The sequence below is a fragment of the Cricetulus griseus genome, chromosome 6 (assembly GCF_003668045.3).
Source record: "Cricetulus griseus strain 17A/GY chromosome 6, alternate assembly CriGri-PICRH-1.0, whole genome shotgun sequence".
Lineage (NCBI taxonomy): Eukaryota > Metazoa > Chordata > Mammalia > Rodentia > Cricetidae > Cricetulus > Cricetulus griseus.
Window position 1 is genome coordinate 73,017,438 of NC_048599.1, and position 17,938 is coordinate 73,035,375.

At 38.1% G+C, this 17,938-nt stretch overlaps 1 protein-coding gene across 1 annotated transcript in view; it reads right to left on the reverse strand.

Annotated features, from left to right (window-relative positions):
- Cstf3 (cleavage stimulation factor subunit 3) overlaps positions 1-17,938 on the reverse strand; it is an 84,467-nt gene that overhangs the window by 18,199 nt on the left and 48,330 nt on the right. Inside the window, exons 4-12 of the mRNA XM_027422337.2 lie at positions 9,305-9,337; positions 7,565-7,662; positions 6,647-6,713; positions 6,479-6,513; positions 6,271-6,397; positions 4,846-4,923; positions 3,101-3,263; positions 978-1,087; positions 230-346 (exon numbers count right to left, since the gene is read on the reverse strand). Coding sequence (XP_027278138.1) covers positions 230-346; positions 978-1,087; positions 3,101-3,263; positions 4,846-4,923; positions 6,271-6,397; positions 6,479-6,513; positions 6,647-6,713; positions 7,565-7,662; positions 9,305-9,337 — 828 coding nt within the window. The remainder of the gene's footprint in view (positions 1-229; positions 347-977; positions 1,088-3,100; positions 3,264-4,845; positions 4,924-6,270; positions 6,398-6,478; positions 6,514-6,646; positions 6,714-7,564; positions 7,663-9,304; positions 9,338-17,938) is intronic.

Below are 17,938 nucleotides of genomic sequence, written 5' to 3' on the forward strand. Positions count from 1 at the left end.
AGGACTAACAACTGTTTACTGTCACCATCTCTGGCTACAAAACAAAGAAGCTGCTCCCCTGTCCCTCCAAAAAACAACTTAGTCCTTCAGTAAAACTGTAAGCACTAGATGCAATCCCTGTATACAGCAGGCTCAGGGAGAAGCATGAGTTTGAGGCCAGCATGGGACGGACACACACACACACACACACACACACATACAGAGTTCCAAACCTTCTGAGTCTTCTCACCTCTTCATAATCTGCATATGCAAAATAAAGGAGCATGTTCTTCTTTAATAAAGTGCTTATGGCTCTTTCATATATGTTAGCAGCTTCATCACTAAATAATTTGGCATTGTTCATATCCTAAGAGGAAAAAGGAAGCACATCCTCAATAACTTCAATGTAGTTGAAAGACTAAAAATACACATTTGCATTAAAAAAAATTACCAAGGATTTATTCCTGCTCTGAGCAGAGAAGTTTTTAGGGCTTGAGCCCAGGGGCCTCTACCACACAGTTATCCACTCCAGCACCCGTTACTTAGGAGAACTATAGGAGAACCATTTAAGTTCTTTAAATGATATAGCACTTTGATAAAATTTTAAAAGCAATCATATTTTAATTCTAAGGAAATATAATCATGAGTATTACTAAAATTAATACTGACATAAGCTTAAAATTTTCAACAGATACTTTTCATATACAAACTTTTAGTAAATTTAGCATATGAGTTTTAATATGACATTTTCATATATATACACCACTGTATTTCCTGAGATTATACCCAATACCTTGTCTCGTCTCTCTGCCACACTTCCCAAATAGCTCCCCTTCTGCTATATTTAATGTTATGTGTTGGTATATGTGTATGGGTATGTGTTTAAACCTAGATAATACTTATGCTTTTTTACTAAAATTGATGTTATATTTTTTCAGTAGATCTTATTGCTAGAGCAAAGTCACAAAGGTAAAAAGAGGATGGGGAAGGATACGCACCCCCTTTTCCGCAAGCAGCTTACTTGACTGTTCCAGATACTGGGCAGCTTCGTACCAAATATCAGGGTGATGGCCCAGCACAAGCAGGCACTGTTCATAAGCAAACATAACTAAGGGAAGACAAGCACAAAACAATTAAGATAAACAGCACTAACAACATTATCACAAGCACACATGAAATTATTAGACTCAGACATGATCTTTAACAATGAATGATTTGAAATAAAAAAGTAACCTCTGATGCCATCATCCAGAGGCTGATTTGTTCACTATTTACCAAATTACTATCTATTGGGACAACTAGATGCTGGAAAGAAAGGCACAAAAGTGAACGGTGGGGGGGGGGATTTGGCAGATGGGGGTGGGGGTGGGGGGAGTGGTAGGGGAGAAGGGGAGGGAGTGGGAACTGGGATTGACATGTAAAACAATCTTGTTTCTAATTCAAATAAAAGAAAAAGAAAAAAAGAAGTGAACATGGCTGCCAACATTCAAGAAGGATGTAGTCTACACAGGACAGTAAAAGCAAACATAAAAAACCACCATACATGTACACACACAGACACACATGTTGGAAGAAAGAAAGCCTAAGTAATTTCATTGAGTGACTGGCATCTGGAGACCAAAGCAGCAGAAGTTGGTCAATGAGAATTAAGTGAGACAGATGGAAGGGAGGGTACACATTGGCAGAGGCTGCCAAGGATGTGACTCAGTGGTAGAATTCCTATCTGCCATACATGTGGTTCTGGGTTTGAACCAGTGCCCCAAAATAGATACAGGCAAAGAAACAGTATAAAGTCATGTAGGTGAGTGAGCCTACAAAATTAAGAATTCAGTGAAATTCCAATCCATCAGTAATAGTAATTTGTATAAATCTAACTCTTCTGAAATTAATATAAACTGAAGACAGAAGGTATATCTCTATGGTAGAGCATATGCTTAGTATGAACAAATGTACAAGGCCTTTGGTTCAATTCCTGATACTTCTCTATCTCCATGTGTGTATGTTTTTGTGTGCACATGTTATATATGTAAAATGAAATAAACCACCCCCCCAAACTGCAAAATGAAGCAGAAATCAAAGTAGATTGATTGTCCAGGGGCAATGGTGAGATTCACATTATACAAAGTCCAAATGGATAATAAATAATTGAACTTCCTATTAAATAAAACTCAGTATTCTTCAGAGAAGACCAAAGAATCCAGTCTTTATAATCTATTATTTGTACATTTATAAAATGTTAAAAAATTTAACTGTTTGTTTATATAGGTTACAAAACATGAAAATGTGACCAACTGTCAAATGTCAAAGGAAACCAATCCCATGATGGTCCACTGCCTTTAGGAATTAGTAAATGAGGACTTTGCAGCTATTGTAATAACCACATTCGTGAATCTAAAGAAGACACATTACAGGAGCTGGAAAGATGGCTCAGCGGTTAAGAGCACTTGTTCTTGCACATAACCTGGGTTTGATTCTCAGCACCCACATGGTAGCTCATAATTATCTGTAACTGCAGTTCCAGAGGATCCAATGACTTCTTCAAGTCTCTTTGGGCACCAGGCATGTAAGCGGTATGCAAGACATTCATGCAGTCAAAACATCCATATACACAAACAATTAAAAATTAAAATATACAGACATACACACAAACACAACTACATTGTAACACATGAAACTCAATAGAGTAATTAAAATTATAAAAAAATTAAATGGAAATTTATAGAACTAAAAAATACAGTATATATAATGAACAATTTGCTATATTAGCTCAACAGCAGATTAGATACAATAAAACTAGGACTATGTGAACATGAAGATAGATCTGTAGACATGATTATGAATGAAAAAACACAAGTGGAAAAACAAAAGATTTAGGAATAAAAATCAAAGCCTCATCTGGGCATGGTAGCACATTCCTGTGACTTAGGAAGTTAAGACAGATCATGAGTTGGAGGTCAGCCAAGGCTACATAGTGAGCTTGAAGCCAACCTAACCTGCAGAGTAAAGAGCCTGGAGTGGTGGGTGGCAGAAGCAGGAGCAGAGCTTGAGGCAATCCATGAGGTTAAAATCAAACAGTCCAAGACACATGTAGTTGGAGTCCCACGAGGGCTACTCTTGTTACCTCTTTTGGTTATAAGGGTCTGGTCCTCTGTTCGAAGAGGGTTACTCTTCTCCCACTGGATGTACTTCTTCCACATGTCTACTTGCTGAGCTTCTTGAGGAGTATTCTGAGGAGGCACTGAAGGAGCATTGCGATCCAAGCCTTTCATTACTGTCTCATATTCCTAAACAAACATTTAGAAATGTTTGATGAGCCTAGAACAACTCAGATATAAGGGGGGGAAGGTTGATAAGTCTAAAATACTTTGTTTAAAATGTTTACTCTCCTCTACCTAATATCACTTTGTTAATATGATTTTAGAATTCAAGATTATCTTCAGATACATAGTGAGTTTAAGGTCAACATTGGCTACATGAGACCCTATTAGAAAAAAAACAGATATCCAAGCAACAACATCCAAAACCAACCAACTAAAACAAAACCCGAGTAAGGAAAGACACAACACAGTATTACCAACCAATACCAGATCCTAGGAGTGATAAACAGAATAGCCATGAGCTATCTCTACAGGCAGTGGAGGAGGGTCACTCTGCAGGATGTATGATGAAAGAGGTAACACGAGTGGAGATTCGGTAGAATTGTTATTGTCACCTCTGGAGAAGCTAATAGTTTGCACTATTTGGCTACTTTTCCAATGAATAGAAAAGGTATGTACAGAGCCCAAAATCTGTCTCAAAGAGTTATGTTATTTCATAACCACACTCTGACTACAGAGTAATACAATATTCAGATAAGCAAATATGAAAGAAGGATATCAACTACTTCAGTTATTTTATGTAAAATTTCTGTTTGGAAAAATATTTCTGGCCAGGCATGGTAGCTCATGCTTATAATTCCAGCACTTGGGAAGATGACACAGGAAGAGTGCCATTAATTTGAGGGTAGCTGAGTTACAAAGTACCAGGCTAGTCAGTACTACATAGCAAGACTCTACTTCATAAACAAACTCTACTTCATCAACAATCAGAAAAAAAAAACAAAAAAAAACAAAACAAACAAACAAACAAAAAAACAACTTGTTGGATTGGGATGTAACTCAGTAGTAGAATACTTCCTAATATGTGTGAATCCCCAGGTTAGCTGATGCCCCATTACAAATATACACATTGGATTAGTGCTGTCCAGTAACATCCACAGACTCACTGGGTCTGATCTCACAGACTCATTATTTGATGCCCAGTAACAAACAAACACACACACACACACACACACACACACACACACACACACACACACACACACACACACGAAAAAAATTTCTTCCAAATCCAACTTACATTCTGTCATTTAACATAACCTAAAGAACTATTTCAATTGAACTATATCATCTTGCCTGGTCTTTGATCCCAGCACTCAGGAGGCAAAGGCAAATTGATCTTTCTAAATAATACCAGCCTGGTTTGCTTAATGAGTTCCAGGACAGCCATTGCTACAAAAAACAAAATTGAAAACATCCAGAGTAAACCAGGCAGTGGTGGCTCATGCCTTTGATCCCAGTACTTGGGAGGCAGAGGCAGGCAGATATCTGTGAGTTTGAGGCCAGCCTGGTCTCAGATCGACCAGGCAGGTTCCAAAGCTATACAGAGAAATACTATCTCAATAAGAAAAAAAAAAAAAAAAAAAAAAAAAAAACAACAACAAAAGAAAGCAAGAAAATACCAAGAATAAAATTACATAGAAAATCTTTGCTAATTATTTTAATGACTCAATAATATTAAATTAAGTAGCCTGACAGAATTTCATACCTTTGCTACACGTCTAGCATTCATGTAGTCTCTACTCCGATCTTCAATCATTTTTTTAGCTAGATGAATATTGATACCCTGAAGAAAAAAAATTATTGTTATTAATTACTTTTTTCTTTTCTTTTTAAAAAACAGATCTTCAGACTAAAATCATAATCTCCTGCATGCAAGGAGACTAGATAAACACTCTATCACTAAACTACATACTCAGTTAGGGAAAAAAAAGCTAAGTAGACTAGCACACAAGATGGTTTAGTAGGTAAAAGCACTTGCCATACAAACCTGGTGACCTAGTTCATCCCTAGAATCCAAGTAAAGGCGGACAGAACTGACTCCACTAAGTTGTCCTCTGACCTCTACTCATTCATCATGATACATATGCTCCTTCATCCCCACAACAATAGCTACTGTGTCTACTGTGAGTGGGTCATAGAATCCTATTATTAGGAAATGTTTTTTCTTTATTTATTTTATGTGGATAGATGGGTGGGCGAATATACCATAGCACATGCATGGAGGTCAGAGGACAACTTGCAGTAATGGGTTTTCTCCTTTTACAATGTGGATTCTGAGTATTGAATTCAGGCCATCAGGCATGGTACCTTAACCTATTGAGCCATCTTACTGGCCAAGAGTTAGTTAGTTTCCCTTCCTTCCTTCCTTCCTTCCTTCCTTCCTTCCTTCCTTCCTTCCTTCCTTCCTTCCTTCCTTCCTTCCTTTCTTCTTTTTAAAAAAAAAATGTGTATTGTTTTGCCTGGTTATATCTGTGCACCAGTGTGTGGCTGGTGCCCATGGAGGCCAAAAAGGAGAGCTGGATTCTCTGGAACGGCAGTTACAGATGGTTGTGAGCCAGTGTGGCTGCTGGGAATTGAACCTGGGCCTCTGGAAGAGCATCCACTGTTCTCAAATGCTGAGACATTTTTCTAAATCCTGGCTTAGGAGTTTTTCTAGTCACAAAATCATGAGATTCTATCTTATCCAGACAAAGCACTCATTAAGCAAACATATAATAATAAATGCTATCAAGGATGTGGACAAAAGGAACAATTATACACTATTAGTGGGAACATAGCTTGATTCAAAAATCAATATAGAGATTTCTTTAAAAAAATACAAATAAGATATACTATATGACCCAGTTATACCACTCTTGGGTAGTGATCAAAAGGATCTGAAGCCAACATATCACAGAGATACTTGCACATTACTGTTTAATGAAGAACTATGAATAAAACATAAATTCTTTTATCAGAATCAATATAAAACAATGTGTCTAGGAGTATATAGTTCCATGGTAGGGCACTTCCCTCACATGCATAAAGCTCAGGGTTTAATCCACGGTGAAGCAAAACAACAGTCAAAAGCAGCAGCAGACACTGTGTAACAAATAAAATACAGTTTGTAATAAACGCTGGCTTAATTTACCTCTTCATACTTGTTGTAGTCTCTCCAGAGTTGTTCAATGTTAATCATTGGATTAACACAACCTCGTTGATACACTCTTCGGACAGCAGTTATTCTCTGATTTTCTGCATACGATCCTACTGCTTCCCTGAAGTTGGATAAGAAATACCATTAATTGTGTTATAGCTAAATCAATTGTTTATATATTAAAAATTAAGGCAATACTTACACGCCTTTTAAGAAATTGATGTAATCCACCCAAATCTAAGAAATAAAACAAAAAATTAGTATCTTTCTTGATATTTTCACATTTAAGAGTATACCCAGAGGTCTTAGTACTCTACCACTGAGCTATATTCCCAGCCCTTGTGCATATATTTAAAAATCTGAACTTTACCTGATAGGACATAATTTCCATTCCGATTTTATCCAGTGCAAAGTCATAAGCTTGAGCCATTTTTTCTCTAAAGTAAATATGAAAGATATTTTTAAAAATTTATTACCAGCTGGGTATGGCAGTTCACAGCTGTTATCCCAGGAAGCTGAGGCAGGAGCACTACCTTGAGTTAAAGGCCAGTCTGGACAATAAAATCAGTTCAAGGCCAGCTTGGGCCATGTAGCATACCCCATATACTACTCTGAGCTACAAAGAGAGACCTTGTCTTAAACAAAAAAAATCTAAAACCAAAACCTAACCTGTTATCAAAATGCATCAGAGAACATCCAAATTAGAGTCAGTGAAGACAGGTAGGTATAAGTCAGAGTGGGGAATTAACTAAGTAGCTGCCTTGGACATCTTAAGTGGCACATATAACTTGTACCATATAACTTGCTGAGACAAGCATTAAAAAGCTTATTGAAAGAGTTTGACAAGCCTGTCAAAAAGTGCTATTGTGCTGCAAACACACAGTTCTTCAATATAGAAAAATTTGGATGAGTCAGTTCTCTAGCAGAAGATAAACACCAATGGCTTTCTCTAAAGCACTTTTCCTGATTTCTTGGAGAATTTTGACTTTTCAAATACTTAGTTTCTTCCCACCTGTAACTCAGAGACGAGAGATAGTATGAGTCATGAAAAAATGACTGGCTAGAGATAACATGCGCCCCCCCCCCCCAGACGCAACACACACACACACAAAGAGGTTTCTCTGATTAGCCCTGGTTGTCCTGAAACTGAATTTATAGATCAGGCTGACCTCAAACTCTCAAACTCACAGAGATCCACTTGCCTCTGTCTACCAGGTTCTGAGATTAAAGGTGTGCACCACCACCACCCAGCTTCAACATGCATTCTTAAGACTATGATTTCACTTACTTGTAACTTGGCAGTTTACCCTTGGTTTCTCTGACGTATGACAGATAACACTTCCATAAATCAATGTGCAAAACCTTCATAAGGCATCTCTGAAATAGCTTTAAATGTAAGAAAATGGTATCAGCATCCAATTAAATCAGTTTCATATTTGCATAATGAAATAACATATTAAAAATAGAGTCAGGTTTTTTCAGGAATTACTTTTCTTCTAAATAAAAGGTAAATAAGAAGGACAGAGAGATGGCTCTATGGTTAAGAGCATTGACTAAGGACCTAGGTTTGATTCCCAAAACCCATTTGGCAGCTCACAATCATTTGTAACTCTAGTTCCATGGGTTCAGATGCCCACTTCTGTGGTCACCAGTCATTCATGTGGTGTGAGCATGTGTGCGCGCCCACACACACACACACACACACACACACACACACACACACACACACACACGCACACACATATGCACACACACGCGTGCGTGCACACAAAACACTTACATGCATAAAGTTTTTCTTCTGCCCAGAACCACATGTAAATACATAAGTAAGGAAATAAAATTTTTCTTTTCTAAACTTTTCGTTAGTTTAAATTAGCACATGAAATGAATTTTATTGAAGCATTTTCATATTTTCCTGTTATGATCCTTGTCCCTCACTCCTCCTGGTCTTACTTCACTCCTGCTGGTTCCCTTTCCCCCAATAGCTCTCCCTCTGTTCTCATGGCCAGTATATTCCACATACTAACTTCTAACTTCCTTCTTTTTCTCCTTAAATCTACTCTTCTCTCTTGGCCCGTTTCTGATTCTCTCTCTCACTCCCACCCTCTCCCTCTCTCTCTCCCCCCCCCTCACATACACACATACACACACACACTCACACACAATCATTGCCTAGAATCTTCACGAGAGAAAACTGCAGTATGAATCTGGTTTATTTATTTTTAACATATGATATCTAGTTTTATCCACCTTCCTGCAAATGCAATGATTCCACTATGTATATGTACTGTATTTTCTTTATCCATTCATCTGTTGATGGACATCTAGGTTAGTTCCATTTCTTCTGCTGTGAATAGTACAGCAATAAACATAGATGTGCAAATGTCTCTATGGTAGGATTTAGAGTCCTTTGAGTGTATATGGCAAGTGATATAGCTGGGTTCCATAATAGCAAGTTATTTGTTTCTGAGGCAGAATCTTACTATGTATCCCTGACAGTTCAAGAGCTCTCTATGTAGAATAGGTTAGCCTCAAACTCGGAGACCCATACGTCTGAGATTAAAAGCATACTCCACACCTTGTTGTTTATCTTTGAGACAGGATCTTATGTTCCCCAGGATGGGATTACAGGTGTGCTTTAGAATGTCTGGTTTTTATGCAGTGCTGGCTGGGGATTGATCAGCAGTCCTGGTTCCTACTTCTCATTTTTTGAGAAACCTCCATACTGATTTCCACAGGGCTGCACTACTTTATATCCCACTATCGATGGTTAAGATTTCTCTTTCCTCTTTCTCAATAGGATTTACTGACATCTTTTTCTTGGTGTTAGTCATTTTAACTGGAATGAATTAGAATTTCACAGTAGCTTTAATTTCTATTTCTTGGAAGCTAAGGAATGCTTAAGCTTCTAAGGGAAGTATTATGATATAACTACTACCTTCAGTCAATAACTTAAATTATTTTACTGTATTTATTTACCATATTGGTCATATAGAAACTCTTAAACTTTAAAATATATTTAACTTACCTTTTCAACCTTGTCATAATTTTTAGCTTTAATCTGAAAAGAAACAGAAAAAAAGGATTAATGTTACTTTTTTTTTTTTTTTCTTCGAGACAGGGTTTCTCTGTGTAGCTTTGGAGCCTATCCTGGCACTTGCTCTGGAGACCAGGCTGGCCTCAAACTCATAGAGATCCGCCTGCCTCTGCCTCCAGAGTGCTGGGATTAAAGGCGTGCGCCACCAACGCCCGGCTATGTTACTCCTTTTAAGAGTATCAACATACTATTTCTGAATTTTTTACTAATTTAACCATTTTTTAAACAAATCTTACAAATTTCTCCTTCAAAAATGACAAATAGGTCAGATATCACGGTGCACACATATGATCCAGAACTTTCAAACATGCAATCCGTATGGTGAAAGAATGAACTGGTTTCCAAGTGACCACTTATTACCTGTCAATTACTATGATCATTACCACCAATTTCTGCTTGGAAATAAGCATGCCTTTCCCCCTTTTTTCCTTCGAGACAGTTTCCCTGTGTAGCCTTGGCTATCCTGGAACTTACTGTGTAGACCAGGTTGGTCTCAAATTCTTGAGATCTGCTTACATTCTCCCTGCCTCCCTCCCTGCTTTGAGTGCTGGCACTAAAGGCATGTGCTACCACCACATGCCCTTTAAACTAGTAATTTTTTAGAATTTATTATTTGAGAATTTCAAAATATATATGTATATGCATGTGTGTGAATGTTTTTGTTTTTTGAGATTATAATTACATAATTTCTCCCCTTACTTATCTCCAAACCCTCCCTTATATCTATCCTTTCTTGCTTCCAAGTTCATGGCCTCTTTTTTGTTTGTGTTACATACACACATACATACATACATACATACATACATACATACATAATATATATTCCTAAATACATAAACACAACTTGTTCAGTCTAGCTGATGAAACATGAATGTATGTTTTCAAGGCTGACCATTTGATATTGGATAACCAATTGGTGTGCTCTTCCCTAGGGAAGTCTATTTGCCTGTTCTCAGCAATCCTGGATTGCCTGTAATTCTCTGCATAAGGCTGGCCTCCTGTGCTTTCTTCCCATCCATATTAGCATGTCTACTGGTATACTCCTTGTTCAGCTGATGTTTAGGCAGTCATGGTGAGACTTTATGGGTATAACTTCTGACATTCCTAGGAGAAATGTTTTACAGTGAAACACCCTGTTCCTCTGGCTTTTACAATCTTTCTGTCCCTTCTTCCACAATAACCCCTGAGTCTAAGGTCCAGGAGTTGTGTTGTAGATGTACAGGTTGGGCTGAGCTCCACCACATTTGATTGGTTGTAGTTTAATGTAATGCAAAGAGACTTTTCCTTGATAAGGTGTGAGGATGACACTCCTCCTTGGTTATATGGACAAATCTTTAGAATGTAGTTAGGGATTATGCTGGTTTAGTAAAGTAGAGGTTGTAAATTCTTCTCCAAGATCCATGAATTCACTAGTCCTGTGTAGTGGGTAGGTTTCTAATACCGGGCATGATTTCCCTGTTGGTGAGCAAATCTCAAGTCCAATTAGGGAGCTGTTAGTTACTGCCAAAGTTTGCATGCCACTATTATAACCTTAAGGCTACTATGCCATGCTGATCATTGTGGTTCATAGGCATTATAGCTGGATAGGAATGTTGGTTGTTCCCTCCTATGGAGCTTACAAGGCACCTGATACCATGAAAGCTAGTCTCCAGGTAATGAATTTCAGCTAGATCCAGCTCCGGTGCCTTTGTGCCCTGCATATGAAGTACATGGTGTCTTTAACAATATGTTTTGGGAGTCTCTTGAACAATCTAACATAAATCCCAACATTTGGCATGAGAAGCCTTCTTTTGGACTATTGGTCAGGAATATCCAAAAGACCCCTAAAATAATTTCTTCTTTGAAACAAGGTCTCACTAAGTATCTCCAGCTTTCCTAGAATACTTTGTGTAGATTGGCCAGGTTTGAACTCACAGAAATCCACAGGCCTCTGCCTTCAAGGGGCTGGGATTAAAGGGGTGGGCTGACATGCCCAGTTATCTATCACATTCTTTCCCATCCCCAAGTTCCTCCCATATCCTTCTCAGTATCCCTTGCCACTAAACTTCATATTTTTCTCTCTTAAAAGCAAAGCAAAAAGCCACTAAAAACCATGGATTTGTGTTGGGCAACTACTCCTGAGTATGGGTTTTTGCTCTGGAGTGTATCATTCCCCCTCCCAGGCCCTATCATTTGTAAATAGCTTATTGGTTTGGGAAGAGACTTTGTACCCACTTCCCTTCCTCTGTGTTGCAATTCTGTCAGGTTTGAGCTTGTGTAGGTCTGTATACCCTATCAGTTTCTGTGAGATCATATGTGCATTTGCCCTGTTGTGTCTGAAAATGCTGTTTCCTTAAAATCAACCAGCACTTCGTTCCCTTCTTTCATTTAAATCCCTGAGCTTTGAGGGGAGAGACCCAATAAAGACATCCCATTCAGAGCTGAGCACTCTAAAATCTCCCACTTTCTGCAAGCTGTCCGGTTTTGTTAATTCTCATCTACTCTAAGAGGAAGCTTCTGATGAAGATTGAGTGATGCTCTGCTCTATGTGGACATCAGTGTGTCATTAGGAATCATTTTAGTGCAATGTTCATTCAGCAGAATAATTGTAGTAGGTTTTCCCCTAAGGCCCATGAGCCATCTATCTACTCAGGTTCTTTGCCTGTTATGGGTTTCATTTCATTGAGTGGGTGTTAAATCCAACTGCAAAAGTGGTGTGAACCTGTAAATTTAAGTCTTTTTCACTCAATTTCTTTTTCTTTTTGGACTAAGCATGGTAGGTAGTATACACCTTTAATTCCAACACGTGGGAGGAAGAGAACCTCTGTGAGTTCTAGGCCAGCCTGGTCTACAAAATCGAGTACCCGGGCAGCCATGGCTACATAGTGAAACTGTCTCAAAAAACAAAAGCAAAAACAACAAAAATTTTTCTTATTAAATAATGGTCTGTTTTTCATTGTTCTTTTTTCTTCCTATACTTAAGGTCTTCTGGTTTTAGGCTCAAAATGTTAACTTTTCTTTTTATTTAAAGGTTATCTGCTAGATTTCCCTTCAGGCAATTAAGTCTCTGTCTGACAATCCTACTTCATTTTACCTGCTGATGCTTTATTTGGCTCACAAATTAATGGTTTCTGGCACCAGGATTACACCAATCAATAATGTACTTTGAATCTTGTGATTAACTGTTATCTTTTTTCCAATTCTTCTCTAGTAACTGTTTTGTTGGGAGCCTCTTGTGCCAGTTTTAGTTTATATTCTTTTTGTTGCTACATTTTGGTTGTTTTCTGATTCACCCAGCTGTATTGGCAGAGAAGTTGACTCCTATCTGACTGTTGAGGAGTAGGTATAGACAGTAAGCAGGCTGCTGCTAGTTTTCTACCAAGCCACTAAGAACGAATATTTGGTAGAAAGGACTCAGCCTATTTGGTTCAGATTTGATTTTGTTTCTTAAAAGCCAATACAGGCTGCAGTTAAGGGCACTTACTGCTCTTGCAGAGAACTTGTGTTCCAGCACCCACATGACAGTCCACAGCAACTCTAGTGCCAGAGGATCCAATACCATCTGTCCTCCACAGACTTTGTATCCAGTTAGTGGACAGATATAGTAAGGTAAAACACCCATAAGCATAAAATAAAAATAAATCTTAACAAAAAAGTATTAACTTTCCTCTGGGATAGAAAAACAATGAACAGGTTGTAAGTCTTTACATGGGTCAGCTTCTTAATCTTCCCTATACTCTATGTAAAGCCCTCTCTGAGACACCCACGAACCCTGGGGCCATACATCTAAACATTTGAGAGTGGGGTTGAAGGTGAATGCAAAGAGGATAAGTTTAACTCACCAGTTTCCTACATGCAGATAAAGTTACTTATGGTTCTTACAATTCGTCAGAAAAACCAAATTACTCATTGTTGAAACTACCCAAGAATATGAATATACAACTCCCAACAGATGCAAAGTTAAAACCATATGGCTATATGTACAAACTTCCAAGTGAGAATGATAAACCAACATCCTACACATCAGTTTACACTCACCAGAATGGTAAACTTTAAAAGGGTATTAAGCAGGGCTTGGTGGTGTGTACCTTTAATCCTACCACTCAGGAGGCAGGGACTGAAGGATCTCTGTGAGTTTCAGGACAGCCTGATCTACTACATAGTAAGTTCCAGGACAGCCAGGGCTATGTAGACAGACCCTGTCTCAAAAAACAAACAAACAAACACCAGAAAAAAAGGGGATATTAATGCTATCAAAGACATACCCTTTATGGAAAGCCACTGGGAATAATCATTAAACAAAAAACAATAAAAAGACCCAGGTTGGTCACAGCTCAGTTGGTGAAAGTAGTATGAAGGCCTGGGTTTGATTCTCAACACCACATAAATCAGATATGCTGGCTCATAATTGTGACCTCAGCATTTGGGAAGTGTAGGCAGGAGGATCAGAAATTTAAGGCTATCCTTGGCCACCTGAAAAGTTTGAACCCAGCTTGGGACATATGACCTGTATCAATTAAAAGAAAAGAGACTGAACAAGTCCAGTCCATCCAAGATCCATCCCAAAGAAATAAAGCAGCAGGTTACACAAAGTATTTGTACAAAGCTATTATAAACATAAATAGCCCAAAATAAATGCCCACAATGTAAACAGTATAATAAATTGTGATGCCCAGAATTATTGTGCACCCATATAAAATGAAGTAGCTAAGAGATTTCCATAAGACCATGATAAATGGGTATATTAGTACTGCATGTAATAGAATTCATCTTTATGAAACAATGATCAAAAACAATTTATGATTTTTTTATGACAATGAAAAAGCATGGAATAGACACAAGGTTGTTAACACAGTTGTCATAGCACTTGATGATAAAGCATTCTCCCCCTCAAAAGGTCTATACATAATTTATGCAGTTTCCCCTACACAAATTGGTCCTGTTCCCTGTTCTTTCTTCTTCTTCATTTTTTTTTTTTTTTTCTGACATAAGGTCTGTGTACCCCTGGCTGTCCTGGAACTCAGAGATCTGCCTGCCTCTGCCTCCCCAGTGGTGGGATTAAAGGTGTGTGCCACGACTGCCAGCTGATTATTTCTTTGATTGGTATTAGCATAACAAATATATGCAGAAGAACATACTTTTGATTAATGTAAAGTTAATTTTCTGGTACTTAGGACTTAGCCAATAATTGTCAATCATTAATTCAACAAATGAATATTGAGAATTCCTCTAGTAAGCCAATCTTGACAAAAAACACCATTAACAGATATAATCTCATTATTTCTTTGTACGTGAGAACATATTTGTGTGTGTGTGCATGTGGAGGTCAGAGGACCACTTGTGGGAGTCTGTCCTCTCCTTTTACTCCTACTTTCTTGGACCGCCAACCCCCAAATCATGACAGAGACTTATTAGTTATGAATTCTTGGCCTTAGTTTAGGCTTGTCCCACTAGCTCTTATACTAACCCATTTAAATTAATCTACTTTCTATCATGTGGCATTACCTCTTTCATCTTGTACCTCCTGAATCCTCTCTAGCTGGCTGGAGACTTAGCCCTCTTCTCCCCAGATTTTGCTCTGTCCCTGGAAGTCCTGCCTCACGTCTTCTTAGTTATTGACTGTTCTACCAGTCACAGCAAATATCACACAACAATAGTAGGGATCAAACTTAAGTAAGGTCCTAGGGATCAAACTTAAGTCATAAGGCTTGACAGCAAAGCCCCCTTTTACCTGCTGAGCAATTTCATTGACTCTCTGTCCTGGTTTTGAAGCAGGATCTCTCCCTGTTCCCAGAGCTCACTGATTGGCTAGGCTGGCAGTCCATGAGCTCCAGGGATCCATCACCTGTCTCTGCCTAGGGTTCCAGATGTGATGTACTCAGCCTTTATATGGGCACTGGAGATCTAAACTTGTACACACACACACACAGACACACACAGACACACACACACACACAGTGAATGTATGTGTACCTGTGTATGTGATCAATGAAGTCAGAGATGTTGGTTCCCGAAAACTGAAGTTCCAGGTAGTTGTGAGCTGCCTGATATGGATGCTGTGAATCAAACTTGGGTCCTTAACCACTGAGCCATTTCTCCAGCCCTAAACTCTGATCTTTATTCCTGCAAAGCAAGCACTTTACCAAATAAGCCAAACTCCCACCCTAATTGTCTCATTATTGTAAATGTATTTTTTAAAGAATTTTTAATGTGCATAGGCGGCATGTGTGTTTATGCACCATGTGTATGCAATACCCTCAAAGGCCAAAAGAATCAGATCCCCTGGAACTAGAACTACATATGGTTGTGAGCCATCATGTGGATGGTAGGAACCCAACTGAAGCACTCTGGAAGAGCAACCAGTGCTCTTAACTGCTGAGCCATTTTTCGAGCCCTTTAAAAAATTCTTTAAAATAATTGAGAAATTATTCTCAATTTACTTTGGAAGTAAAATTTCCATTGTAATAAAATGAAAAGAATATGATCATATTGTATCAACTATTTAACATGACCAGCATCAGTTTTGCCATTTATACTATAGGAATGGTAATGCCCACATCAAAAGGTGTTCCAAAGACTGAAACTGTAAACCATCCAGAAAGTTCACGTGCTGAAAAAGTCTACTAACAATCAAAAAAGTATAAACTTGTAGTGAGAAACATTTTACTTACAATTACACATTCATAAATATTCTTAATCACAAGACAGGTAGCACATTACAGTCATCCCAGCATCTGGAGGTGTGTATGGGAAGGTGAAAAATCTGATGAATGTCTACATAGTAAGTTCCAGCCCAACCAGAGACAGACAGTGAGACCTTGTCTTAAAAAAATAAAAATTCCCAGTCACATTCATTAATCTTCTTATTCCTCTTTATCCCCTTCTATAAAATAACTATATATTTGTAAAATAATTATAGATGGTGATCTAACACCTCTTACCTCTACAGAAATTTGCACTCATGTATACATACCACACACATACACAGAATTATATCACAAAGTTCAAAGCAAGTGGCTACATAGCAAGAACTCATCCTTCATCACAAAATACCTCAGCAAAAAAAAAATCTCAAATAGTCTATATATTTTGTTGGGGTTTTCACAAATTCACTATTTGAACAAGTCAAAATATGTATGTTTGGACAGTACTTAGCAAAACAAGTAAGGGATTCTTATGGCAGTTATTTACAATAAATGATGAATAAAAGAATTGCAAATCTAGCTAGGCAGTGGTGCCACACACCTTTAATCCCAGCACTTGGGAGACAGAGGTAAGTGAATCTCTGAGTTCAAGGCCAGTCTGGTCTACAGAGTGAGTTCCAGGACAGCCAAGGGTACACAGAGAAACCCTGTCTTAACACCCGCCCCCCCACCAAAAAAAGAATTGCAGATTTACTTCCAACATGTTCTCACAATCTTTTTCACTCTAATGTGCAATTAATATACTTATGGTTCTTATGACAACTAATGTGAGTTTGAGGGTCAAAGATGTCAAATTCTAATTATGAAAAATAGCTTTGGCTGGACAGTGGTGGCACATGTCTTTAGTCCCAGCACTTGGGAGGCAGAGACAGGAGGATCTCTGAGTCCAAGGCTAGCTTGGTCTACAAAGGGAGTTTCAAGGACAGCCAGGGCTATACAGAAAAATCCTGTCTCTAAAAACAAATATATAAACAAACAAAAAAGAGGTGAACTTAGCTCTAATCATGAAATCTCAAAACAAATGAAATCTTAAATATAAATTCTTATTTTGAACACTTCCATCCCACTACAATTTGGCTTCTTTTCAATCCCCTAATACAGTGAAAGTTATAGGAAGATTACAGAATATAAACAGTTCTATGGAATTTACAAAACAAAACAAGGCATGGTCGTATACACCTATAATCCTGGCACCCAGGATTCAGAGGCAGTAAGATCACACATTTGAGGCCAATCTGGTCTAAAAATGTAAGTTCCAGGACTACCAAGGATGTATATGGAGAATCTAGTTCAAAAAACCTACTCAAAATAATTAAATACGTGCAAGAACGTTTTCAAGTTGTTTAAATGGTTGGGACATTTCTTTGTGCCTCACTCGAAGTTTTACAATAAAGCTGTCTAGGAGATGCAGCTGAAGTGGTGGGTATCTATAAATTAACCGATTTTTATTCAGCGGGCAATTACATGAGCACCATGCGGCAGAGGCCTTTCTCCCTTTCTGAGCACTGGTGGACAAAACTGAGCCTTAACTCATGGAGTTGTATTTTAATTCAACAACTAAAGAAAAAGACTATTTGCAAGTTTTGCCACTCTACATTTCTCAGTTTTTCCTATAATAATTTATTGCTTGTAAGCTATAATTTTCCAATTAGTTATAGGTATAAATGGGGCTAAGGGTATGGTTCGGCTCGGTGGTAGTATTCACACTGTAAAAAAGACAAATGAAAGTATAGATACAATTGCATCACTACAGTGGCATACACATCAACAAGACTTAGTAGGATGGTCACATTTGTAGATGCCTCATATACATTTAAGTATTTCGCTGTCATAGTATTAACTATTTGTCAATTATAACCAGATATTCCAGACCCTTGTAAGT